Source organism: Polyodon spathula, chromosome 1, assembly GCF_017654505.1.
Source record: "Polyodon spathula isolate WHYD16114869_AA chromosome 1, ASM1765450v1, whole genome shotgun sequence".
Lineage (NCBI taxonomy): Eukaryota > Metazoa > Chordata > Actinopteri > Acipenseriformes > Polyodontidae > Polyodon > Polyodon spathula.
In genome coordinates this window covers 65,372,407-65,400,184 of record NC_054534.1, presented here as the reverse complement: position 1 = coordinate 65,400,184, position 27,778 = coordinate 65,372,407, and the positions used below count along the sequence as shown (strand labels likewise).

General features: G+C 38.2%; 1 protein-coding gene across 1 annotated transcript in view; it reads left to right on the top strand.

Annotated features, from left to right (window-relative positions):
* LOC121320999 (RING finger protein 150-like) overlaps positions 1-27,537 on the top strand; it is a 49,887-nt gene extending 22,350 nt beyond the window's left edge. Inside the window, exons 2-8 of the mRNA XM_041259888.1 lie at positions 2,901-3,151; positions 4,730-4,801; positions 4,979-5,061; positions 12,856-12,952; positions 13,657-13,867; positions 21,639-21,742; positions 26,266-27,537. Coding sequence (XP_041115822.1) covers positions 2,901-3,151; positions 4,730-4,801; positions 4,979-5,061; positions 12,856-12,952; positions 13,657-13,867; positions 21,639-21,742; positions 26,266-26,319 — 872 coding nt within the window. The 3' untranslated portion in view covers positions 26,320-27,537. The remainder of the gene's footprint in view (positions 1-2,900; positions 3,152-4,729; positions 4,802-4,978; positions 5,062-12,855; positions 12,953-13,656; positions 13,868-21,638; positions 21,743-26,265) is intronic.
* Positions 27,538-27,778: the final 241 nt, after the last annotated feature.

Below are 27,778 nucleotides of genomic sequence, written 5' to 3'. Positions count from 1 at the left end.
CACTGCAATACATGCAAGCCCCTAAATTTAAATGTCTTAGTGGTCAGTGAGAAATGTGACACATTATTATTATTATTATTATTATTATTATTATTATTATTATTATTATTATTATTATTTTACAGTGGTTGTAACAAAAGAAAATGTTGCCTTCAGGCAAGTGGATAAAAAAGACACAGCTTCTAATAATTAACCCAATTACTGTGTGTATCAGAAGTTAGGTGTTTATATCACTTCCATTCTCCAATATGTGCATCCTCTGACCTGTCATGATACACACAGTACACTTTGTTTCATGTGAGCCCGGTAATGCAAATCAATGCCGTCTTACCAGGTCCAACATTATTTGTTGTTCTGTTTCTGGTCATTATCGCTTGTGTGTTTTTATTTAGTATCCTGGCGACAGGGATATAGAGGAGCTGGCCATACATAAATACATTTGTCCAGCTATGCTGTACAGTATGTCACACTTATATTTTTGCCCACATTTGCAAGACTGTTTATTAAATTGTGATGAAGCTTGGTATTAACATTCTTAAGTTGTCAGATTGTGGGCTATATGGTGGTGTCTCACATTTTGCATTATTCTGTCATTCATATCAGTCATTTCATTATTATTGTTGTAATTTATTTCGTTATTTACTTACATTTTTTAATTTGATAACAGGATTGAAATCTTGAGGTAATAATGAGGGCGTACTGTACAAGTACAAAACTAAGGAGAAACTGAATTATTAGAATAGGCTACTGAACAAGAGAAACAAGAAAAATATCAACATTTTGCTGAGACCTCGCATGCCAGAATGTTCTGTGTCCAGAAAATGCATCAAATTCATCTTCGCAAATTCATGTGCTTGCCAGGCCCTTTTAAAGAGAGAGAGAACGTACAGTGTAAGCACAACAAAGCTTCGTAATACTGGGACACCACACTACTGTGCTGGCAGGCCCACTGACAACATTCTTCTCTGCTGCGCAGTATGTTCTTAGGAAAATCTGACTTAAATAACCACTGCTTTTCATAGGGGTTTTAAAGGGATTACTTTAACAGGATTTGTAGTTTGAGTAAGGTCAAGAGCTTGTTACTGAAGCACTATTCGTATTACATCGCAGGCCTAACGAAATGTCTATCTCTGCTTTTAACTGTGATCCTACAGTTGTATACATTGCTGCGGTGCCTGTAGTCTGCATATAGCCCCAAATTGTTCTTAATACAATAAATAAATAAATAAACTAATGATCAAGCTAGATAAAATAAATAACTTGTAAGACAGTTTGTCTTTAAATAACACAATTCTGTAATGTGTCCTTCTTGTAACAGGCGTCCTGTCTGTCAAACCTTTATTACTGCTGTACACACATGAAGTCATGGGAATGATTTACTACATTGGCAGTCTGCTCTACTGGCTCTATTTCTCATGTTGTCTGTGCCGAATGAGTTGTCAGGGGTGTGGTTGGAGGGATGGCTTGGAGGACCCTGCTCGGCGGTTGCCAGGGGATCAGGATTAATGTCTGCCAGCTGTGTTTAAATATAGAATCAGAATATGGCCTTACAGACACTTGTCTGATTAGTCCAGCTGAAGCCTAGTTAGAGCGAATAAGTACTATTCATTTTTTATTTTTTTGAGTACAGACACTTTACCAAGGCTTTCTGCCAGCTGTTCACTAATAGCATTTCTAAATGCTTATTAAAATTTGACGGGGGGTGGGGGGGGTTACACATTTTTAAAAACAAATTTTTATTCAATTATAATGTTAAGGTTGTTGAATATATGTGTTCATACTGTAGCAGCACGATTACGAGTAACAGGGAAGGCCATCCAAATATTGTATAGGACAAATTAGCTACAGTATCAGTCTTTGGATTGCATGGTTAATCCCTGGACAGCTTTGACTTTGACCACAGGGGTGGGAGATGACTGGCTCTCTGTCCAGAAGGTGTAGGAGCAGCAATGCTTATCAATTTGAACAGAACTACCCTGAAGCGTTTGCTGTTTTAGATCAGTCATTCTTGGAAAGCAAAGGGAGACTACAGTAGCAAGCAAAGTGCACTTTGTCCTGTTAAGTTGAAGTGCACTGTAATAAAGAAATACATCACTTTTTTATGTGTTTTGGCAAGACTGGTCATTTTCTGCTCACAAGATTGTGACCTTTTAAAGTTAGAGCTCAGTGGCAACACCTCGAGAAACAAGCGCACAGGTCTGGAAGTTATCCTTTTGTTATCTTGTATTGTATTTAAAAAACCTTGGAACAGTATGTGTGTTTACAGTACAATTACCTTGTGCCTTCATCATTGATCACAAAGTTGTTGCCCATCTCCTGGTGCCTTCTTTTGCCAGATTTAAGCTGTGAAACATTCTGTCAAGGTGTTTATAAAGCTGCCGTTTTACCAAAACATTCACAATACAAAACATGTATAAATTGTGTAATTTAGCACATTTTCTTTTCTCTTTTACTTTGGTATCATTTCCCTCTGAGCAAACCAGGTTCAGGGCTAATGAACAATACTGGTTATGCCACTTCCATATATAGATAGTAATACTGTTTTCAGTACTGTAGTTTATTTTTTATTTTTTTAATGGGAATCATCAGTAGTAGGGTTGTTTTACAGTATATGCCCTTTTTCTCTTTTTCAATGTACAATTAAGGTTTGTTGCTGCTTGATAGGTAAGGGAGGAGAGGTGTGCCTACTGTCAATGTTGCTCTCTGATTCAACAGCATACCCAGGTTGTACAATTTACTCTCAACAAGTAAGCAATTTAATTGCACTGTTTGTTCAAAAACACTGATTGAAACTGAACTGCGGGCATTTAAGTGAGAAGAGTCTGCTCACCAGACACTTGCTGCTTAGGGCAGTGAATTGTAGTGAAATGAAGCAGATTTTGTTTTTTGCTTCTCCATAGGCACAGGAGACATTGTGGTGATCATGATTCCTGAACTCAAAGGAAGGGAGATAATGGCCCTGCTTGAGAAGAATGTGACTGTAATGATGTACATCACCATCGGGACTCGGAATCTCCAGAAATATGTCAGCCGAACCTCTGTGGTTTTTGTGTCCATCTCATTCATTGTGCTCATGATCATCTCTCTGGCCTGGCTTGTCTTCTACTACATCCAGAGGTTTAGATATGCAAATGCACGAGACAGGAACCAGGTAAGAATTGCATTTTATAGTCTGTAGTATTTAAAATGTGCCAAAGTACCGTAACATACCAAGAAATAACAGCGTTTATTAAAACTCAATTACAAATGCAATTAAACTGCCACCTTTTTTATACAGTATGTAATCAAATGTTATGCACTAAAAATGATTCTTGTACAGAAGCATCACAATATTTAGAAAGTAAAGACATTCGTAGACACTGTACAATCTCAACATTTGTCTTGGGGGAGGGGAATGAGAGGAGGAGAGAGTAAAGGCTGGTTCATACTTCGGACCGATATAATCGAGGGTCTCTGACCTTGTGCCACAGTTCCAAGTTACTTCATCTACACTCTTGCGACGTGCATCTCATGCAACTGTTAACCATCGTGGACCAATACTTTGAGGAACTTTTAATAGAAGAAGTTTGTAAAACATCTACATTTATATAACCCCTCACTTAAAGAATATAGTGATGACCAAAGACTAGAAGCAGCATTGGTGTGTATTCAGGGAAAAAAAACTAGAAAAGGACTGGAGAGACAACTGCATGGTAGATTTAATGCATTTAAATTGTATTTAATGTATAAAAAACAGCTAAAAGGGCCTCGACACGATACTTCCTTTTGTACAGAAAATTGTGAAGCTGTAAGAGCCTGACTTATTGCATTGATCTGCAACATTAGTATGAACCAGGCTTAATGCTGCCTGGCCAGATATCGGCTTCTTAGGTGTTTGTAAAGCTGGAGCCTGTTTGACCTTCTGGGTTGTGGCAGCGAGTGATGCTCTGCTTGATCTCACAGTGTGTGATGTCAGGTTCTTGTGAGCTTGAGCTCTCTGGTTTAGCTGAGGTCAAAGCTGTTCACCAAAAATAACAGAACATCCCTGATTGCCCCTTGAGCAATATGTAGTCTATCCTCACTTACAGTGCACTGGTTTTATACAAAAGTGTATTTTCCGCTAAGGTCTAAAGTTAAAATGTAACCCATTTAACAAATACTACATACAGTATTACTACCTAATACAATATGTTCTGCGGTAGTGCCCAAAACACTAGTTATTACATGCAATAGTTAATAGTGTTTTTGTCACTTTTTTACTGTTTGGAATATTCTAGGTTTATTTTTTTTTTTGTGGGAAGCAGTACAATAGTTTAGAACAAAAGTGCATTTTCTGGCAAGACAACAAACTTGTATTAAAGATGCTTCCCTCAAGGAGACATTTTCTTTTCTTCTCATTCTTGTTGCATAGCAGCAACCTTTTAATGCTTTTCTCATATCATGCAAAACATTTGATGTTGGCTCTCCAAAAACCATAAATAATTATGACATTGATGTGCTGTGTAATGAGTTGGTTCAGAAGTTAGAACACTGGGATGCAGTGCAGGAGGTCACAGGCCAAAAGAGCCCTGCTGTTACACTGGCATAACCTTTAATTCAGTAATTTAACTTCTCTACTGCTGGAATTTAGGACAGTATTTTTGTTTCTTGTCCAGTGTAACTGATTTTAATGCAGTCCTTATCTAAATGCTAGTATTATAGTATTTTCGTGTTCAGGGAGTTCAAAAGTGTGGAATTTATGTATTTTCAGAGGCGACTTGGAGATGCAGCAAAGAAAGCCATCAGTAAACTTCAAGTCCGAACCATTAGGAAGGGGGACAAGGTAAAATACCTCTTCTCTGAGAAGTACTTCTATATTTTTCCGCTGTGTTTATTGGCACACTACAAGTAGATGTGACCTTGCCGTTAAAGCGAATAGCTCAGTAAAAGTAAGTGTTGAAAATGTTTGACTTGCTTTGTGAAAGTAACGCTAGACCATTTTTGTTTTGTTTTTCTTCAGGAAACAGAACCAGATTATGATAACTGTGCAGTTTGCATTGAAGGGTACAAACCAAATGATGTTGTCCGAATTTTACCATGTCGGTAAGAAATGACTGCTTAAGATACTGTTTCCAGTTATGACACCTTTTCATTGAAGTGTTTTTTGGGCTGGTATTATATGTAAATGATGGGATGAGCAGTTAGTCCTAATAAATAAAGTAACAAAATCAACAAAAAAGTGTTAATTTAAAAAAAAAAAAAGGCTTTAAAATATATTGCTATAATACTTGAGTCCCTTGTTTTAAAGTCAGGTTATTTAGTAGATTTGTATAACCAATATTCCTTTCAATAAAATATAAACCTATTATCCTGCAGTAGCTTCCAGGGCCTCCATTTGAATTGGCCACATTCCTGCTCTGTAATGCCTGTTTTTTTTGTTTTGTTTTGTTTTTTTGCTGGGATATGCTACTCAAGTATAGCTATTCTAAATAATCAGCATCCAGTTCCTTTGCTTGATTTGGATACTTTCAGCATGCCGTGGAATTAACTGCCTTAAAATATGCTTTGAAAGTACCTACATCTAAAATTACAGTAATTGGGTCTGTTCTTTCCATTTATGTTTGATTGATTTGTTCGGTTTAGTTGTAATAGAAAAGTGTTTTGTTTGATTCTTTCAATCAAGTTCCATTACTGGTGGAGTTCAGTGAAAATTAACCCTTTCACTGCCATGTGGGGGAGAATGGCTGTTTAGATACCCGGTGAAGATAATTAATGTGTGTAATGGTTTAATTCCGTTAGCACTCTTAATTACAAATTTCTCCCAAACAAGCTCAAGATCACTAGGAAACCGATGCACAGTAAACCATGCTGCACTGATCTATCGTATAACTTTTATCGAAAGTTTGTAAATAAAAAGCAATACAAAAGCTGGAAAGACAGTTAATATCAAAATATAAAAAATCTGCACATTAGTCTCAGTAAGCAATACTGGCTCAGTAAAATCTCAGTTTAAATGTTTATTACAAGTGAAAGCAGTACATTTATTGTCTATAGTTTATCTGTTCCGTAAGAACTAATTATATAAGTCAGTAAATATAATACTATGAATATGGAAGCAGGATAATTGTTTGAGTAAGCAAATAAATTAATATAAATTAAGTGAATTCTAATTAATGGGATGTGTGGAAATTCACTGGACACAAGACAAAGTGTAGTTGTAAACACCCCACGGGGGTGCACTTTATTATTTTCGCCAAAAATGGCACTATGCTGCTGTTTTTTTCCAATACCATCGATAGTAAAGGAGGAGCAGAATACAGCTTGCACACAACGGTGTGTCAAGTAATACTTCAAACAAAAGGGCCAATGTAAAAAGTAAAATAATACACAATAACAAAACTAGAAATAAAAGTTGCTGCTCTTGCAACGTTCCCCCACCCTCCTACCCGCACAGCTCGGGTTTTCAGACTGCGCTTTGCTATTCCCCTACTATGCTCTGTGGGGTTGTCCAGGGTTTCCCGCTCACTACACACGTCCCAACTCGGGTCCGTAATTACAGTTCTTTTCGTTTCATTTCGGCTGTCTTCCTCAGCCTTGTTTGCCTGTCCCTCTTTGTTTCTTCAGTACCTCACGACCAGGGATGTCACAGTTGTTCTTCCTAGATGGGCGGGGCGGAGGAATAACAAAGCACAGTTTTTATAGGTCAAGCACCCCCCAAGCCCCACCTCCTGAACACTCAGAGAGGGGAAGAGAAGACACCCTCACCCAACCTCTCCGTGTCATCGCCATGATCGACAGGCAGATCTTACAGGGTTCCCGACCTATCCCCTACAGGAACATGCATATAGATAGCCAGCACAGATCTTACCCTGTCACATGGGATATTACGAAATCCTTCTTAATTCTTTAGCAATCAGCTGTTGAATATGTATCCTTTTAATTAGAATCGTGGCTCAAAAACATTTTAACACCTATCCATCTGTTCTTTAAGGAAAACAAGATTGAACACCCCTTATTCAAGTTCATAGATCGCCCTGCAATTCTAACTGTTAGCTGTAATTCACTTTGATAGAAGATTAAAACTAAACTGTAACGCACACCCTTTTTACATTATGCTATCAACTGTTCTGCAAATATACATTTATTAAATTCCCCAAGTATAGTTTCTATTCTTTTGTTTAATTGGGAATACTGAGTTTGTTTCGCAGAGTTTCATGCGTGATGTCTTGTAGAGCGTTGTCCCCTTTCAGTCTTTGTTTGTAAATTGACCACTTCTGGTAGGTCAATTCAGTCCATTAATTGAGTCTTTAAATCATTTGTCCTCTTTTGTAACGACGGTCCCAGGCAGTGAAATTATTTGTATTTTAATGTCCTTCTAAACAATCGTCTTCAAGTTTATTGATTATTGGGTGTTTTCTAGATGTTATTCAGAGCTTAGCAGTGTTGCAGCCCAGTTATGAAAAGCAAGCTCCCATATTCGTTCATGTTTGTAACTGTTGGTCAGAGATGTTATATGCAAGCTCCCTTTTTCTGACTTTGGTTGCTAGATGTTGGTAGCACGCTCCCTTATCTCTGATTGACTGTACAAACTCGCTCTAAAACAAAGAGCCTTTTGGTTGCCCTTGGAAGTTTTCCAAACTTACAATATCTCTCATTTGCTCACAATAACTATATTGAATTAGTTTCAGCACCTGGTAATTCTATTGAGTCAATCTTGGTCAAGCCTGTGGACCTCACTTATCAGTGTAGCTATGGTTACCGAGCTGGGCTCACTCCTTTTTACCTCCTTTATTACAATTTTGCAGTTTCACAATTGCAGATAATTTTAAAATGCAAGGAATAAAAGGCTACACTCCTTATCTTTCTTGTTGTCATAGATAGACTAGGCCAGGTGCCTCCAGACCTATGTGCTGAATCCTAATAACCTGTTATGTTCTTACAGCCACTCTTTCTACTTTACATACGTTTGATATGACATTTCCCTTACATTCCATTGCACGGAACAGTTTGTATTGCTTCACAAAAGCTCCGAGACGCACAGAAAGGCTTCCATCTGTAAAGCAACCAGTTATCTAATTGGATCAATAACTAATATGATCACTGACATGTATCATGTGACATTGTTTTGTTAGACCAATAGGTAATGTACAAAGAGAAACTACCACCAGATCCAATGTTTAGCTGACATAGTAGGACATTAAGATGAATACAAATTCACCTAACACCACTTGCTGTAAATAAATGGAACCTGTACCAGTAAACATTGTTTTATTTTATTTTGTAGTCAATTGTCATTCACATTCATTTTAACAAATTTCCTGATACTATAAATCTGCTGCATGGTCCAGGCCAAATTTAGCAGTTACATATTGTGAATGATTCCCTATAATTCACTGACCGCAAATTTCCTGTTTGTGCAAATTATTTTGGAGCCATTCTAGCCTTTGGGAAAGAAGGTACAATGAAATTAGTTATTTACACTTATTTATTGTTTGCACAAAAGCACTTTCCCTGCCCACATCATATTTCATTTTCTGACCTAATCCACATCTGGGAGGTTACTAGACATCCTCTGCTTTTGACTAACTGAGGACACCTGCTTTTTAGTCCCATGCGAATCATGCTATAGACACAATTTGAGTTGCCATAATTTCCATGAAGTATTGAAATAAGTGACCAACACGAAAGACGTGAATTATCCTTAGCGACAAAAGTGGAAGTGTTGAAAACACCACTGTACAGAAAAAGAAAGCTGTTGCTGCAGATTTCAGCATTCCTGCAAACACTTTGTCAATCATTCGGAAAAACCAGGATACATTAATACAGGCCTATGTAAACTGTGGCTGCAAGTAATCAGCATTTCTGATTTGCTCAGTACTGTTGAGGACACCTTGCTTTTGTGGTTTAAAAATGACCGTGATTAGAATGTGCCTGTATCTGTGTGGCAAACTGGCTGGTAAGGGGAACAGGTGGCCAGTCGCTCAAACACTACCAAGAATGCCTCCGGGTCAACCTCCGCCGTCATTTTCATTGCCCGAGCCTTCGGGGGCGACACTGGTGATGTTCCGGTAGGGGTTGTTACTGCCGCCATGGCCAGCTCCACCCGTTTAATGAGCGCCGTGTAGAGCTCCTCCCTCCTTCTCTCTTCTGCGTCGTGTCTGCTCTCCAGCGCCTGCTGCAGCTCTGCCAGTGTGTTGCAATCCATGATCCCACTCTGACACCACGTGTGGCGAAGTGGCTGGTAAGGGGAACAGGTGTAGCGGTGATGCAATGCAGGAGTGACAGGCAGACAACGGTATTTCAGTGAGCAAGGTGCTTTAATTGTTAATCCGGGTCTGGTGACCGTTAAATAACACTGTGTAACAAATTTTTTTTTTTTTTTTTGTTCCTGGGTAGTAAGTGTTATTTCCTAATTGCTTATGCCTCAAAAGAAATGGCTATTATTCCCCACAAACTTTGCTTTTGTGACCAGGACAGGTAAATTTCAAAATATCACTAAATTTACAGTATAATCGTTAATCTCAAAAAACTACTCACTTCTAAATCTTTTGTAGTCATTTTTGTATTACTTTAGTATAAATACATGTTAATTTGGATTCATATGTTGTTTTTTTCTGACTATATGTGAACGAAAAGACACAAATTTGCCCGTTTTCTCATTGGAAATAGTGATATTTTGAAATTTACCTGTCCTGGTCACAAAAGCAAAGTTTGTGGGGAATAATAGCCATTTTCTATACTTTTGAGGCATAAGCAATTAGGAAATAACACTTTCTACCCAGGAACAAAAATTGTGTTACATAGTGTTATAAATCCCCAGCTATACAGAACAATGTGTAAAGCGCGGGGATAACAAAAACTGGGCACAGTCCCGAACAAAAACACAAGACGCGGTCACTAGTCCTGGGTGCGTGCAGACGTGCAGGTGCTTGGTGCAGACATAGGTTTGTTTGGAGTGTAGTGGTGCTCCGGTTCGTACTGACCCTGGCGACAGCTTCGGAGGTGTGCTTAACTGTCTAATGGTGAACACAAAAACAGACAGTTACACAGACAGACACAACAATACAAAACACGAACACAATCCACTCTGAGAGATCCTCTCTCAGTCCTTCTCTCTCCAAGCATTTAACCCAAATGAAGGAAAAGATCAGCGTTACCTGGCCCCTATATGTAATCCCGCATGATAGCAAGGTAAACTGTTGCATCTGCCTTATTACTTGCAGCTGCCTCTCGTTTACCTTTCAAATCAATACGGTCTTACAATAGAGTCTCGCTTCCTTCCAGGCTGACCCACTTCTCTGTCCCGGAAACAAACTGTCCGGCCAGCCTTTCCAGATACTTCTCCTCTCGTTCTTTAGCGCCTTCACAGGTCGGGAGGAAGATTTATCACCAGAACTCATATTTCTGTCACAATCTGAGATTACTGTAAGATACAAAGCTGATAAATGTGCACAAAAGTTGGGACGTGCAGATTTCAAGTGCAGTTCATTTGCAATGTATACCTTTTTAAAAGTTCAATAAAATGCACTGTACTTTTAAATTGATAATAGTGTTCATTGTACTATAATTAATCACAAAAAGGTGTAGTGCTCATCAACAAATGGTGTGGTGTGTAGTCAAAAAACTGATACATTATCAAAAAAAAAGGTTGACAGCACTGTGAGACAAAGTCCAGACATGAATTTAAACTTTGGGGAGAGGGCAACCCAAAAAAGATGCCACTTCGACAGCTAGGTTTTCATTAGATTTAATAAAATATCACAGAAGTGACTTGTTACAGCCCAATTAGAATGATAACATTTTCAATGAATCAAGTCTAGAGCTCTGTTCCAAGGTTGCTAGCCAGCAATTCAAAGTAGTTCTAAACCTTTGAAGGTTTGTCAGGTGGCTATCACACACTGTCAAGTGTTTTTATTTTCTTTTTTTTCCCTCGTTAACATAAGCTGTTTGACAATGTGTAAATCACGCATTAAATGTCACATGCACAATTCTATCTTTTGCTTTGTATAATGCATATTACTTAAACACAATGATGCACAGTGTAACAGTCTAAGTTTTACTTTTAATAGCTCATTGGGCACATATATAATGTTATTTACATTTTAAATAATGATCAGGTAAGTTTGTTGATTGTTTGAGTAGTACTGTTCCTTGGGATAACAAAATACTGAGCTCAAGTCATGTGATTTTTCATAAAAATGCTAGGTGCTCAGGGTTTGGTATTTGAGTTTAGTTAAAATTGCCAAAATGATTAAGAATCTGTATAAATAGCCATTCGAAAAGACATGATTTTAATTAGCACAAGATCAGCGAAAGATAGGACCATGCCCACTTGAGTAATGAAGATCGCCTGGTTGCTAGTCCAGAGAAAACAGGAAACCGGCTCTGAGGGACAGGCCACGTCCTGGAAGGCAGAGGGTCATCACACCCACCCAGGACCGTCACATCCGACTGATCCATCTGTGTAATTGTTTTCAGACTGTAGTGGCTACAGCACAAGAAATTCCAGGAAGAAATAACCGTCGCATCAGCAGAATGACTGTAGCTCGCCGCCTGCATGAAAATGATTTGAATGCTCGGAGGCCGTTCATGGGTAACACATTGACAGCTGAGAGATGAAATCACCATCTTCTGTGGGACAGAGAACATCTGAGGTGGCGGCAGAGAGAGTGGTGGAGTGTTTAATTCACCAATGAATACCATTTTGCCCTTGACAGACCTGACGGAGGACAACGTGTGTGGAGACGTCCTGGTGAGCATTATGCAGACTATTGCATTGTTCAAGCCAACCGGTCGGGTGGTGGAAGTGTGATGAAGTGGGGAGGAATCTCCTTTAACTCAAGAATGCCTTTGGCAACCTTACTGCTCAGCAATACATTGACGAAGTCCTTGAGGCTACATTTTTTCCTTTCCTGCAAGCCAAAGTGTCGATTTTTCCAGCAGGCCAGCTTTTTCCCCTGACCTGAGTCCAGTAGAACATCTGTGGGACCAAATCGCCAGTGCTATCCACAGGAGACAACCGCAACCAGCCAACCTTCGCCAGCTGGCTGCAGCTGCACAGGAGGAGTAGCGGCACATCCCACAGCAGTCTTTCCAGAGGCTGATCAGGTCTATGCTTTAATGCTGCCAGGATTGTGTTAATGCTCAGGGAGGTCATACCCTATACTTTATAATGTTTTCATTTTGACAGTATGTCACATTTCATACTGACAACTTATCATTCTTTGATCTGTATTTTTGTTCACATTTTCTGTGATTTTGTTTGATGTCTGTGTTTAAAATATTTGATTAAATCCATTAGAGTCTTTCTTTTGTGCATCAGTATATATAATATGTATTGTACATAAGGTAAGTGCTCTCAGTTACTGATAATTCAGTTCTTTTGGGCCACTGAATATGAATCATGTCGTTGCCATGTTGCATGAAGTTTCCGTTGTATGATTCGAGCTGAATTTGTTTAACTAGTGAACAGTGCCACTATTTGACTGCAGCATGTGTGCTCTGCTTGAAAATGAGCTTATAAAACAATATTTATTCGGTTCACTTCCGTGTCAGTTTCCCACTTTTTCTCATTGGCACTAATAAAAATACATGAATCTAGGATGGAAAATTGCATTTGGCACTAAAATTCAATTTGCACAGTTACCGTATACAATTACAGCAACTGTAATTTTGTAGATCAGCTGTTAAAGAATTGCAATTATTGCAATTATTAAGGTTCAGCCAATTTGGTTATTCTCCGTAACAAAATTGACTAAGAAAAAAAGTTGGAAGTTAGAAGAATTCACACAGATACAGTGAGGTGTGCCAAAATGTGATATTTGCTTATTATATGAATAAAGGTCATATCTTTGGAAGTGGGTAGACTGTAAACTGACTAGTTTATTTTATTGACAGGCATCTCTTCCATAAGAACTGTGTAGATCCGTGGCTTCAAGACCATCGCACCTGTCCAATGTGCAAGATGAACATTCTCAAAGCATTAGGAATTCCAGTAAGTAAACACACTTAAAGGGTACTGTTTACGTAAGATGTGTACATTTTTTACATTGCATTCCATGCCTAAAGATGTCAAGATGGCTTCCCATGTACTTGCATGGACCTTTCAGAACTACATTTCCCATCATTCTCCTGCTCACTGTTAAATCCATCTCAGTTACATATATGAGCAGGGGGATGTTAGGGAATGTAGTTCTGAGAGGTCTGATGGTACTCTTGCTGCTTTTATATAGTGATGCTCTCTCATGATAACACCCCTCTGTTGAGCCTGCTTGCTTGAAAAACTAGAGCCTGTTGTTTTTGTGTTTGTTTTAGAAGCCCGTTGTGTTTACTGTAAGGTTATTTACTTAGATGTTATTGAAATTTGACATCCATGAAATTATGAATGAGAAGTTGTGTCCAGTATTATTAGTATTCTTTGCAATGGGACATTGCTATAAAGTATAACCCACTCCCGGCTTTTTCTGAAGCATGGTCCCCTGTACAGAAATGATTGTGATGAAACTGGCATCATGGACTAAGTGCATGTGATTTGACACGTAGCATAATAGATCTTTTTGTGCATTTAATTATAGGACACGTTGTTTGCTCTAAATTGATCCACAGCACATTTTTTTGAGCTATTGTAAGTGTCTAATAAATTTGCATGGACATAAAGCAGAGTCATAGCATTATTTTTTTTGCCTTTCTTCTCTGTAGCCAAATGCAGACTGCACTGACAATATCCCACCAGATTACGAGGGATCAATAGGGGGACCCTCAATGAATCAGATAACTGGGGCCAGTGAGTTAACAGTAAACGAGAGCTCGGTGGTCGTGGATCCAGCAATCCGGGCTGTGGGGCTCCCACAGGTCTTCCAGAACAGCGAAACCATCCCTCCGGCTGGAGAGGTCATCATTAACACAAGCAGTAAGTGCTCTCACCTCAGCATGATATATTAGTAGGTAGTTAGCATGCCATAGCTAATGCAGCTTCACAGAGCACTGATAATAAGAGATAACAGGCCAGCATTTTTATAGCCATCCCTGTAACAGTTAACCGTGTATCAGACACAGTGATGTTTTCTATACTTTATTCTTGATTGGCTTTTACTGCTAGTGGTATCCATCTCTGTTCTATTAAATTCCAGGGGGGTGAGGGTTAATTCTAGCATCTTCATACCCAGTCTTTTCAGATTACACCATTTGTACCATGGGATTGATTCCACGGTCTGAGCAACTGGGGTTTGTATGTCTCAGCACATGTAGGGTGTATGCTGCTTATATCAATATGAATAAGAACTATTAAGAGACTTGTTGTGCAACAAGCCCACAAGTGTTAATCATTACTAGAAGATTCATTACTTCACTTAATAGATGTTCCATCTATTTCAGTTCTGAATCATTTAAGATGCTGTTTGAATTGAAGCCTGTTCATTTGATTCAGGAAGGGGGTTTGGGGTGTGGGGAGAATTAAAACAGATGCAAAAAAAACCCCAAAAAACACACTGCCCATATGTGTGAATGAAAGCTGAAAAGCTGAGTATTTTGACACCAGGTTGCTAAATGTCAGGATTTACTTATATTGGCACAGTCCTTCTTGGTAGTGGAGTTAGAATTCCAGTCTGCAACCATGTAATTATTGACTTGCCATTGGACAGGATTTAAAACGCCCGCGCTACAGAGTATTGAATGCAGTGTTTTTAACAGATTAGCCTTCTCTCTGCTTGGCATTCCATATGAATTTGGCTTGTTTTAGGCAATGCATTCCTTCTGTAAGAGGTATAAGAAAAGTACCACACTCTTGCAATATTGTGGTGCAGGGCTTTTTAGTTCTCAGTTCTGTTTCAAAATGACAGGGAGTTTAATTTGTGTTCAACACCTATGTTTGCGTTTATTTGAAATTTACCATACTATTTATAGGTGGTTTCTTGAAGACCACGTCAACAAAACCATGGCACAGTCATTTTGATGATACATTTGTATGTAGCTCCTACCTTGTTGCTAAGAGAGCCATAACCTATGCAGTGAGAAGCTATCTCAATTAACCTAATTTAACAAGCTTCTTCAAAATTGTAAAATATGCATTTCATTAGAGATTTGTTTGAATGCTGAAATGCTAAAGAGGTAAGTCATGCCATGGTTATTCATCCTTTTAAATTCAATTCACCTCCCATGAAATGCTGCAAGTCAATATAAGAGTTCATGTTGCCGCGATATCAAATGGCAGAATTTCTCCTGGCAAGGCTTAAATCCATTATTCTAATCTTTTGTAGCAACCACTTTATGTTTAATATTAGGACTAGTCTGTTTGCCTGAAATGTTTCCAATAACTGCAAAAGTTGGAAAACGTACAACACAGTGATAAGAAAACCCAAACTGGGGAATTCTACCTTCATACATTTAAATGGTATGCTGGATGTGCTGACTAAATGGATCGACAGTACTTGCTTACTGTATATACTGGAAATGGTAGAGTTCATTCATTGACACTGTAAGATTAACAAAGTGAGATCATTTTGTTAAGTACATTTCTTCTTGAGGTTCAATAATCTGTTATCAAAAAGCAATAATGCCAGCTAGCTAAGTTGCCTTTTTTTTCTTTTTCTCAATTATGGGATTTGTAAGTTCAGTGTGCTTTATACACCACATAAGATTTTGTCTTATTAGAAACATACTATGAGACAGACATCTCATGAGATTGGAAGCTGTTTGACAGACTGTTATTATTAGTAGCAGCTTTAGTATGAGTGGCAGTGTATTAGTGTTTTGTAATACAGTGTTCCCTAGTTATTTCACAATTCGATAATTTACCAGTTTGGTTCATTCACAGTTATACCATGCCAAATCGTCATGTGCTGTGCTTTACTGTATTAGAATCATTCACTAATAAACTTTTTAAAAAATGTTTTTGATGTGTTAGTCAGATAGCGAATTAAAGAGGGAGCGCTGTATAAGAGAAAATCATTTCTACTTGTATGTTAAAAGAAAAACTGTACAAAGCGCACTGCAGTTAGAACAGTTGTTTGCTCCAAAAGAATGCATACTCCCTGCACTAAAACAGACAATTGCTTTATGGTAGTGCATGAAAACCAAAATAAGATTTCATCACTGAACATTTAGTAAGCTGCAGATTAAGAAGATGTAGTGTAACCCTAACACTCTTGAGAATCAATACATCTACAGTGTGTGAGGACTAGTACTGACATCTGTTCATAAGAAACCTGTTGTTAGTATATTGTGTAATGGAAATTCTCAGTAAAGTAAAACTTTGTTAATTTTCAAAAAAAGCACAAAAGAAACAACTGCTTGTCCCCTTGGCTACTTACTGAAGTGGATTGACTTAACTTGTTAGCAATATATACTGTATATGTGTGTGTGTATGTATGTGTGTGTGTAATATATATATATATAAATTATTTCCATTACACAAGAGTAGATGTTGAACTTCATGCTGATTTGAACTCTGCTCTCGCCAAGATAAGCACCAACTAAGGCATAGCTTTGTGATCCATCTGCATCTCCATCCATTTGCGTTGTTTTCCATTTGATGGTGTAGATATCTTTCTGTCTGGTGTTGATTGCTGAAGTGTAATGCTGGCTCCAGGGATCAGCTCATTTTGCATCCCCAGCACATCAGCACCCACAACGGCTGTGATGCTAGCTCCGGGGTTCAACCCAGTGTGGTCTCCCCAGCACTTCAGCATGACAACCGTCTGGATTGAGCTAAGTAGGGTACGTCTCTGGGGTCTTCAAGTGGGCACCTTCCGTCCTCGGTGTTTCGTTGACTAGCCCATGACACCTCAAGAGGGCTCGACAGTGATTCTGGCGTCCCAGCATCACCCCCCTCCGTCCCCAACTCAACTCAGCCCAGCTTACTTACCTGTACGTCAGTGTTGCTTTCTTTCTATTGTGCTTGAGCTCCCCATCCAGAATTTTTCCGTCTCAACCACAGCCAGTTGCTGCTCCTTTCTGCTGCTTCAGATAAGTTCTTCACTGTGCGACGCAACTCTTGGCCACTGAACCCGATGTCTCTGAGAAACCGGGTTGTAGAGTGTGCCACAAATCCTTGACAACCCACCTCCACTGGGTAAACTCGGACTCTACGTCCTCACTGTTCTGCTTCAGCAGCTAGTTGAGCATACCAAAGTTTCTTCCTCTCATACGCCTCATCCACAGCATCTTCCTATGGCACTGTTAACTCTACCAGATGAACAAGGCGTGCTGGTTCAGACCACAAGACAATGTCTGGTCGAAGGTTAGTGGTGGCAATGTCAGTTAGTAAAATAAGCCGTTGACCAACATCTGCCAGCATCTTCCAGTCTCTAGCAGCTTCCAGTTGTCCTGGGCGAGGCTTGGTTTTAACACCTTTTCTTGGTGGTTGCTCTCCTGGACGGAGAAATGCTGTCTTTTGTGTGTAATGCTTTGATGGAAGTGGTGGCAACTTATTGTTTAGGTTACGCTCGTCTTCCAATGCTAAGGGCAAACATTGCAGCACCTGGTCATGGAGCCAAGTAAACCGTCCTTGGCTAAGACCCACCTTACATCCTGTCAAAATGTGCCTTAATGTTGCAGATGATGAACACAAAGGACGTGAGGGATCATCACCCACCCAGAGGTTTAGGTTCTGTGGTGATGGGAGAACTTCATATGCTGATCTGATGAGGAAACTGATCCTGCTCTGTTCCATTGTCCATTTGTCTTGACAGCCGATCTTGCGTTGTTCCACACTCTCCCACCTCATCCATTCTCCCTGCTTGGCCTGGGAAATGGCCTTTACACACCTGATCCTCTCCTACTGCTTTTGCACCTCATTGACTACCAGCTTCCTCTGTTGAGCTGGGGTTGCCTTGTGCCATGTAGGAGGAGCTGAACTGAGACCAAAACCTCCTTTTCCATGCTGAACTTGCCCCATAATATCTCCGATTCAAAGGGCAGCCTTAGCATCTTCCAAATCTTTCTTTGCCATCCATTTTCTTCCAGTTTTCCACACAGGTGCTGCCTCCCTTACGCATTTGTCGCATGAATCTACTAATGTCATTTCCAGTCGGATTTGGTGCACTTAAACTCCTCGGTTAGAGCAGAGATTTGTAGCTGCAGTATTCCTTTAACATAAAGTCCCACTCTGCTGAGGCAGTGTGGAACTCCAAACAATTTCCTGACGTATGAACTGATTAAAGCTTCCAGCTTCTCAACTGATGTCAAGGAAACCTTGTACACAGTCAGTGACCACAGCAGTCTTGGCAGTAGAGCAAACTGAAAGCACCAGAGTTTCAGTTTGCCTGGTAAAGCGCTGCTGTCTGTGCTCTTCAACCCTTCCACTGCTTGTTGTCTGACTTCTCCCACACGAACTGTGTCCTTTAGATCCCCGTCGTACCATCTCCCTAGACTTTTCACTGGCTTCTTGGACACTGTTGGTATTGCCTCACCATTAATGTGGAACCTTTTATCTACTACTTTACCTTGAATTATAGAGATGCTCCTTGATTTAGTGGACGTGAATTGCATTCGTGCCCATTCAATGTTATTGGTTAATTTGCCCAATAACCGATTAGTACAGGCTACTGTTGTAGTCATTGTTGTCATGTCATCCATGTATGTTCGAATTGGTGATAGTCACATTCCAGAAGCCAAGCACTCTCCTCCCACTTCTCATTTTGATGCCCTTATAATTACTTCCATTGCCATGGTAAAAGCCAGTGGAGAAATGGTACATCTTGCCATTATTCCAACTTCTAGGCATTGACATGTAGTGCTGAATTCTGAAGTTGATAAACTAAATTGCAAATCTCCAAAGTGGGCTTTCACTTAATTTATGTGTGTGTGTGTGTGTGTGTGTGTGTGTGTGTGTGTGTATATATATATATATATATATATATATATATATATATATGTGTGTGTGTGTATTATTTTTTTTTTTTGGAAAATCTTAACAGCTATTACAAAAAAAAAAAAAAAAACACACACTTGGAAAAGGCCACGGTGAAGAGAAATAATGGTGACCTAATGCTGTTAAGTACTTTATGTAAATGAATAATTTGTATTACGAATATGTCAATCCAGCTTTTGTCAAAGGAAGCTCTGCTTGCAGATCTATATACAGCAATAAGTTCAAACATTGACACCTTGTGGCTTCAGCTAAGCAGAGCAGTCTGCAGAGTTGAAATTCAGTTAAAGAACAGGGCAGTGATAAAACATACAACTTGAACAAAGTGAGTTAATTAAATACAAGATTAAATGCAATGGTAACTGTAAAATCAGATAAGCCCTTGAAAATGGCATCTTGTAAAATGCTGCATGACACGGAGATTAAGACATTAGCCGAAACACTATCTTAATTTCTAGTTCTACATCAAGGTTACAGATGAAAGAAAGTAAATTGTTCTCTTTATTTCAAGAGCTGCTTTCATTATTTAGGCACTGTCAAGTGCTGAGTTGATCAGGTGAAATAAGTAACGAATTACAAGTAGACAGCGTTTGCGTACTCAACTATATTGGCTCCTGTTAAGAGCTGCAGACAGGTTGAATCTCTGTCTTACCACAGGACGAAGGTGTTATATGTGCTGTAAGAGTTGCCTCTTAAACCTGGAGCCTGGAACAGTTGTCATAGCTACGCAGTCATGCTGCTTTCACAATTCCAGCACCTAGCTTTAATTGTTTTTATGTTATGAATTAAATATCTCATATGTATTTCCGTAACTGGCATTTACATAAATGACATAATTTTAAACTTTTTTTTTTCTTTGTATTCAGTGAATCATGAAGGCTAGACAAAGTCCTGGACTGCCGTTCCAAGTTTTTAATTGAATCTTTGTTCATCCACGACTAGGATGAGGACATTGTTGCCCGTTTTGACCCCTTGCTCTCTAAATGCCTCGTATTCCTGAAAAGATGTTAATGAACAATTCATGCCACAAATGCAGTGCTACCCCAAATATTAATTTACTACCAGTGCAGATTGTCTGGGTCAGACCTTTGTTCTTCTTGTTCTTTGGATGTTTGAATGCCAGTATTAAATCGCAGTATTGGGTCTGGTCATTTTAAAGCAAAGGGAGGTTTTCATTGGTCTGTCAGGCCTTTGTTATCTGAAAACCTGTATGATGTACAGAACTTGTTCTGAATCCAATTAATCCATGGAAATCACCACCAATATTTTGAGATTAATTAGAGGAACATTTAACACAGCAGGGAGACACTGCACAGAGGAAGGAATTAGCTGGATTAAATCATTCAGGTGTTAAAGATAATTGATTTCATTTTTCATCACTAATTTAAAATGCTCTGAGACAGTATTATTATTATGATAATGTGTTTTTTTTTATTGTTTACTTTACCTTAATGTACATTTTAGTATTTTCCTACATTCTAATAGTTTTTACAAGTTTCTACAACACAAGGAGGTTAAGTGAGTTGCTCAGGGTCACACAGCGAGTCAGCGGCTGAGCGGGGATTTGAATTGGCAGCCTCCTGTATCAAGCCCTTTTCTTTAACCAGTGGGCCACCAAGCCTCATATTGATGATTTTTTTTTTTTAAAAGCACTAGCTTTTGGCTATGCTTGTCTGTATTACATCACTACATGGGGTCATTGCAGTGGGTTAGTGTATTATTAGAATTCCTATAAGCTCAATGGCATGTTGCATGACATTGTTTTCAAGTAAACACAAATTACTAAATGACAATTTTTACAAAATGTTGGACACGCTCTTGTCAAAGCACCCGTTGTTTCTCTAGCCCCTGCTAGCTTTTACGTAAAATTAATTTTCATTTTCAAAATTATAACATATTGCTCCAGAGGCATTGGCAACTGCAAAATGGTGCTTTGTGTTCATTAAAGAAAACATCATTGGCCCGTAACAGCCACCATTTTATTGTATTATTTATTTGTATTACTTTAGTATAAATACATGTTAATTTGGATTCATATGTTGTTTTTTTCTGACTTTATGTGAACGAAAAGACACACATTTGCCCGTTTTCCCATTGGAAATAGTGATATTTTGAAATATCACTATCCTGGTCACAAAAGCAAAGTTTGTGGGGAATAATAGCCATTTTCTATACTTTTGAGGCATAAGCAATTAGGAAATAACACTTATTACACAGGAACAAAAAAAAATATATATATTGTTACACGGTGTTATTACACAGGTGAAACCATTAAGTGAAACATTTGTCTACTTTTTTATAGTTTTACCTCAAGGCAATATATGGCGTCACAGTAACTGGATGTTGTTTGCTCAAGATTTCGGGTCAGTTAAGAGCAATTGCCATTGTAAAGCTAGCGCATTCATAAGTCATGACCCCCTTTGTGAATATGTGAGCACATCATGAGCACTCAGATTTACCAAATTTAAAAAATATATCTATGGTCAGGGTTACCAAATGTGGCACAAACATCTTAAGGGTTGGCATGTGTATGTGTTTTTTATTTTAAATTTTTTTATTTAGGCTGTAAAGCTGTGATCATACTGGGACTGTTAGAAAAAATAAAGTTACATGGGAAAATTATGCCCTGTACTGAGTATAGAGGTTAGGCTGAACTAACCAATTAAAAGTTGTGGCATCTCCAGGCTAGAAAGTGTTACTTAAGTCACTTTCATTTTGGATGACAATTGTGTCATGTAGCTTAAAAGTTGAATCAGATGTAGGAAGATCAAAGTTTCTTCTTCATTCTTGTATTTTCTTTTTTTTTCTTCACCAGGTGACCAGGAACCGGCGGTGAACAGCGATTCAGACACCTCGTTGATTATTGCTGTGGAAGTGGAGCTCTCTGACGTGGAGATCTCAACTGACCAGGACTATGAGGTTAAATCATGAAATGTCTCAAATGAAATTTCTGGGATTTAGACCAGGCTATTTCTACCAGAGGATAAAAGCAAACAAAAAAATGAATAAAGCACCACAGGCTGCAGTGCACTCCATTTGGGAATGGCCAAGGAAAGCAGTAGCAACACCCCTCTAAACACAACTTCATCAACATTGAGATGTTGTTTCCACAAATACATTTTACTTAATTTCAATCGCAATACCGGCCAGCAAGTATGAAACAGCTAACGTTATTTATGCTATTTTTATTTTTTCTATTATTCCTCATATTAAGTCACCAGTTACGTTGTATATGTCTTTACAGTTTCCTTCCTAAGGGATCTAATCCTTAAGTTAGAAGAATGTCCCAGAAGTCACTGCCAAAACATTCCAGTGGGGAAACTGGACACTACTCCACCCCGCCCCCCCATAGGATAATGTTATCTATGCTTACATGTGTCAAAAACAAGAAAAATGTTGTACAGGAAATTCTGTAAATTCTGACCAGTGTCAACTGATGAATATATATATAATCCTCAGATATCAGATATCTTAAAACATATTGATAGTGCAGATTGTATTTTATGCCCTGGGAACAGCAAGATTTGCACTTCTCCCAGAACTCTGTGGACTCGGTTCACTGTTTGATCCCTCCTTTTGGAGGAAAAAGAAGGTTGTGTCAACACAAGGCAAAGTAGTTTTCATTTCTTCCCAATGTTCACCTTTGGTTCTCAAGCACTGTATTGTACAGTATATGTGTGCATAAGACTACCCTCGTTTCAGGATCTAATCTAAACCATCTCTGGGACATCTGCTTGATAGAAATTATTCTGAGAAGGCAATGCAGGAGAGAACCAAGCTGGAAAGATTTGTTTTTTGGAGTTACTTTCCATTCAAGGACAAAACATTTGAATCCCACAGCTGTATATTGTGTAAGGATGGGGAGATGTTTGTGAGTGAGAGCTGTGTTCCATGATAATGCACAGTTTTGCTTAGCTTTACTGACAGCAGAGTGCATGCCTGCCTGGTACAGCTGACACAGCCATGCTCTGATGTGTAGGTATGCCTTTGTAGGACTGTCCATTTGCCAACACTCAGTAACATTAAGCAGACACACATTTCCTTAGAGCTGTTGTGGAAGAAGGCATTTGCTATACATGCCACCTGCAAAATCCTAAATTTCCAAAAAATAAAAAACACATACATTTTGCAAAGCATGTCATGTTATGTTCTATACTGCAGTGCCCTTGGGATATCAGGACATGTTAAAGCCAAATTTAATTGGGTCCCTGGTTAGGGGGATTATCCCAGTCCACTGTCGGTTTATCCCAGTCCACTCCCTTGTGCGCACTCTGATATCATCAACACTCCAAGAGGCCATCGAAGTGGGTCATATGTACTGACAGTCTCTATACCCTATTGGGCCACTCCATATTTTAATGGACTTTAACAAAGGGAGTATTGTTTAGCTTACAACTGGCATGAGAATTGATTCAAATGAGCTTAGGTTCCCAATTTTGGATTCTGGTGTTATCTGGTTAGAAATTTAGTTCTGACCACCAACTGCTTACGTTTACCAAATTGATGACCATACTTTTTTTTTTATATAATGATGTTTCAACTGAGGCAAAAAAGACAACTGTTGAGATTCTCCTTCAAATAACCATATCATTGGTTATAGGGGAGGTTCATCCATAATAATCTAGTATGGCCCAGCACTGAATGTCAGTTGGTTTCAATTTGAGCAGACAATGTATTGGGCCCAGAGAACTTCTAGGATAGAATGGAAAATGGTATATCAAATACAGTATGGCACTTGTTTCAAGAGCACATTTTTTTTTCAGGACTGGTAGAAACTTTGTTTTGCACATCACGCTTAAAAAAAAAAAAAAAAAAAAAAAAAAAAGAAAGAAAGAAAAATTGTATTTGATTACATTTATTTTAGTAACTTATACATTTATTTTTCTAAACTAAAGAGATTGTGTACATAATTAAAGTATAACTTGCTACAGTAATTATTGAATGTTAGTATCATCTCTTTAAAATGAATGAATATTTCAATGTTTTGTGTGTGTGCTGTCATTGAACATACAGCTTAATGTTGAGGAACCATTAAGCAAGAACTGTTGTTTTTGTTTGACCAAACCGATGGCAACCTGTTGGTATACAGGAAATAAAACAAAGCATAATTGAGAATCCATTTTTTTTAAAGTTACAGCGACAGCATAAAGTAACACATTTAAAAGTAACATTGTACTTCATTACACTGACAAAGGCACTAGCCAAAATCTTTGTTAACTTTCTTTTATGACTTTCTACCCTGACAAGTGCTTTAAAGACAGAACTCCCTCTTGTGTTTTACCACTGATCTAACAGATATCCAGTGAGAGACTGGAACAACTTCAGTGAAAAAATAGGTCTGTGCTGCTTTGATTATGTGACATTTAAAACAAACAAGCAAAAAAGTCAATTGAAATGGTTTATACAAAGTCCCCTCAAGAGCATTGCCTGCTGTAAACAGTGCAGTGAGGCTCTGCAGAGAGCCTCTACACAGAAATCGAAGTATGAATGAAATCCAGCACTCTGATTTAGTGTGATGGTGACATATCTACAATATTCCATCCCCAAGAGTTTAATAAGAACAGAACAGTCAAATATTTAAAAATGTACAATCGTGTGGTTGTTTCCGTGATTTAGCAGGTGGCAGGCCTGCTGTGTTGAACTTGAAAAACCCATCAGAGCCTCTAAACTATATTTAACATGCCTTCTTTGGCACCAGTGTTGTGCTGTGATACACACCTGAAGCAAAATCACTGGCCAATCCTGTCACTCCCAATGTGCAATAGAAGTACTGCAGCTGAAAAAAAAAACCCAAAAACTGCAGAATGTATGTGCAATGTGGAAAACACAAACCAAAGCTTACACAGAGTTTATCGTGTAATATCCCTTTTTAAGTTGGCTTTAAATGTATTTAATCTGTTATTATTGTATTTTAGATACTGTAAGACTTTTTAGAAAGTGTTCAAAATATTGTTACTCAACAGCTGCGCCTGTGGACGTGTTGCATGAGGACACAGTAAAATGATGTATTGAAGATGCAGGTCATCCCATCATAAACAATTCTAGTACTGGAATTGGGGGCAGATCACAACAAAGTAGTCTGTAGAATAGATCCAGAAAGTTTCAATGTAATATGTGTGGTTATGCAGCCTCCAGTTAAGTACTAACCTGATTGTATTAAACCAGTTCTGATGCAGTATTAATTGAGGACCTGTGCATCTGCAAAGGAATCTACAGTTCCACTCTCCACTGTCAGAAAACTTATTGATCAGGGGATCTTCATTGAGTCACCCATAGCTAATGTTCTACTTAAGATCTTCATTTACTGTAGGAACAACTATATCAAGGGGGGCTAAAAAGGCCAGATTGTTGAACTGTGAAGTGTCACGAAGGTGCATCCTGTACATTTCAGATGGACATTTGTACTTTGTATTGGCCTGTACAAAGTTAAATTGATAATAAACATCATAATTGGATACAAACGGAAGCATTACCATCGGGCATTGGATGCATAATTCACTGGGTTGAAGGTTTTCAGGTGGCGAAGCAGGGACTTACTGATTCAAACAGCAGCCTACCGGTATCCGTACATATTTATCTTTAAAAATATATAAACAAAATAGACTTTGTCTAAATCGGTTGATTTCCAGTGTTTCCACTATTATTTAATCCTCTATGATGTACCATCTTATTTCCTGTGTCAAATGCGACCAGATATTTTGTTATTGTACTTATATTTTAGATTTAAAACAAGTAAAAACGTCAACTGTCATAGCAACTGTTCACTCCTGTGCATGTCATTTTATTGTGGTACTATCCTGGTGTTATTCCATTCAACCAAACATTTTGTCTTGCAAGATAATGAAGCTTGAATGTTCCGTAGCAATTAGACTGCAGGTGTGCTCTGCTGATTTCATTTCGCTCAGTCAGTCACTTTTGAATAATTTCAAATAGTTCGGGTTCACTAGTTCGTGCTTCCTACAGTTAAAAATGTGACTGGTGTCAACAAGAGAAACTCAACCTTTCGTTACATAGGTCTTCTGTGTGCTGTTTTGAAATAAAACACATGTTATAACAATCGCGGTTTTCATGTCTTGTACCATATTAGGCTAAATAAAACTTTCAGATAGTCTACCTGGTTCTTTTCACCTGGAGACTGTCCTTACACTACTTTTTTTTTTTTCTTGTCATAAACCAGACAGTTAGGATGTGAAACTAGCAGAATAGACTACCTGAAACAAAGGCATGCAAATTGAAAGTTTTCATTAACATTGTACGGTGCCATATGTTTTCGTTCTTGGGATTATTTGAATTGCTGTTCACACTTTACTATTATTAGAAGGAACAAATACCTCTGCTAGGAGTTTATTTTAGTGTTTCAACATTTCAGCACCAACCATTCAATGTGGCCTTGCTTTTGTGTATTATGTGTATTTTCTTAAATATTTTTCTAATTGTCACAGCTAGTATCCTTGTATAGAGGGACACTGTACATCACTTACATGGTGGCTAATTGAAGACGATGGGGGATTGAGACCTTATGATAAATGATCTCTGGATCACAGCATTGCAGATTGGTTATGTCAGGATTTCGGTGAGTTAATGTATGCCTTCTCCACATAACCAATTTAAAAAGTAATATTCCAGAGAGTATTTTTCTAATGATCTCTCAGTGAGCCACTGTACATTCATGTGCTTACCTCCTTTACAGTTCTAATCCACTACTAATTACTTTTCATGAATTAAATGGCTTTTTAAAAAAAAAAAAAAAAAAAAAAAACAATCTTACTGATAAAATGTATTGTGTTCATTCTTTTGTTAATTCAATATGTTTGTAATGCTGTTCTTCCAGCATCTCCCCCAAATTCATATGTAAAGCATAAAATTGCACTTAACTATTGTAATCAGTTCACAGCTACCTAACTTTAAAGTCCTGTATGCACGGAAATAGCGAACAGTGTGTAAGCCTAAACCAAGCGCCAGATTAAATCAATGTATTCTGTTCTATGTAATTCTAAGTGTGAGTAGGTTTGTCAGTTGTGTTTAGGTTATTTAGGGGCAAATGTGTTCATTCTCCAAGCACACTTACCCTGGCTTTGTTTCACTTTTAGAATAACCACCTTTGGGTGAGAGGAAAACAAAATGCATAGCACTTCTTATTTTTATCAAAATGCAAACAGATATTCTAGTTTTGTGAACATTTCTAGCCAAGTGGAAAAAGTATTACATAGTGATTTTTTTTTCCTTTTGTACACTTTCACGTTGAATAATTTAGCATTGTGCCAGCTGCTAAACATTCTCTGCTTAACTAATGCATTGTGAATTTGTAAAGTAAAAACTATTCTTCTTGTAATTATTTTTAATGTACAGTATTGATTCTGCATTTAAGCTTTTTTTTTTTTTTTACTGGATGTATATAGCTATCTATAATGCATTTTATATCTCTTGAGAAATCAAATGGGTGTCAGAGAATGTTACTATGTTTCAAAGGGAGCCGTCTAGAACTAGAAGTAAACAAGGCTACATTATTGTATTTTGCTTTACAGTAGATGCTAGACTCTGTTTGTCAAAAAAATGGGAAGAGGATATTGATACTAAAATGTGGAAAACACTATCCCTCTGAAATAATATTGTTATTTTGGTATATAGAAGATACTGTAAATATGTGCAGCTGTGTTGAAATATTGTTCTAGTAAGATGTTGCAACTGTAAAACAATGATTGTGAGTTATAATAAATTTCATTGCAAGTTTTTCATACCACTGTGAAGCTGTTTATTGTCTTTGAAATTCAGAAGTTTCTATTAGACCCTGGTATTTTCCTCAACATCATTGTTGTTCGTTTAATAACCAGAGCTGGGTTGCACCAGCTATGCGTAAATTAATTCCTAAGTTAGAACGTAAAGTCTCTACTAAGCCTTTAGTTGTTACTAGTTAGTTTATGACCAAGCACACTCTTATTTCAGTTGCACCACATG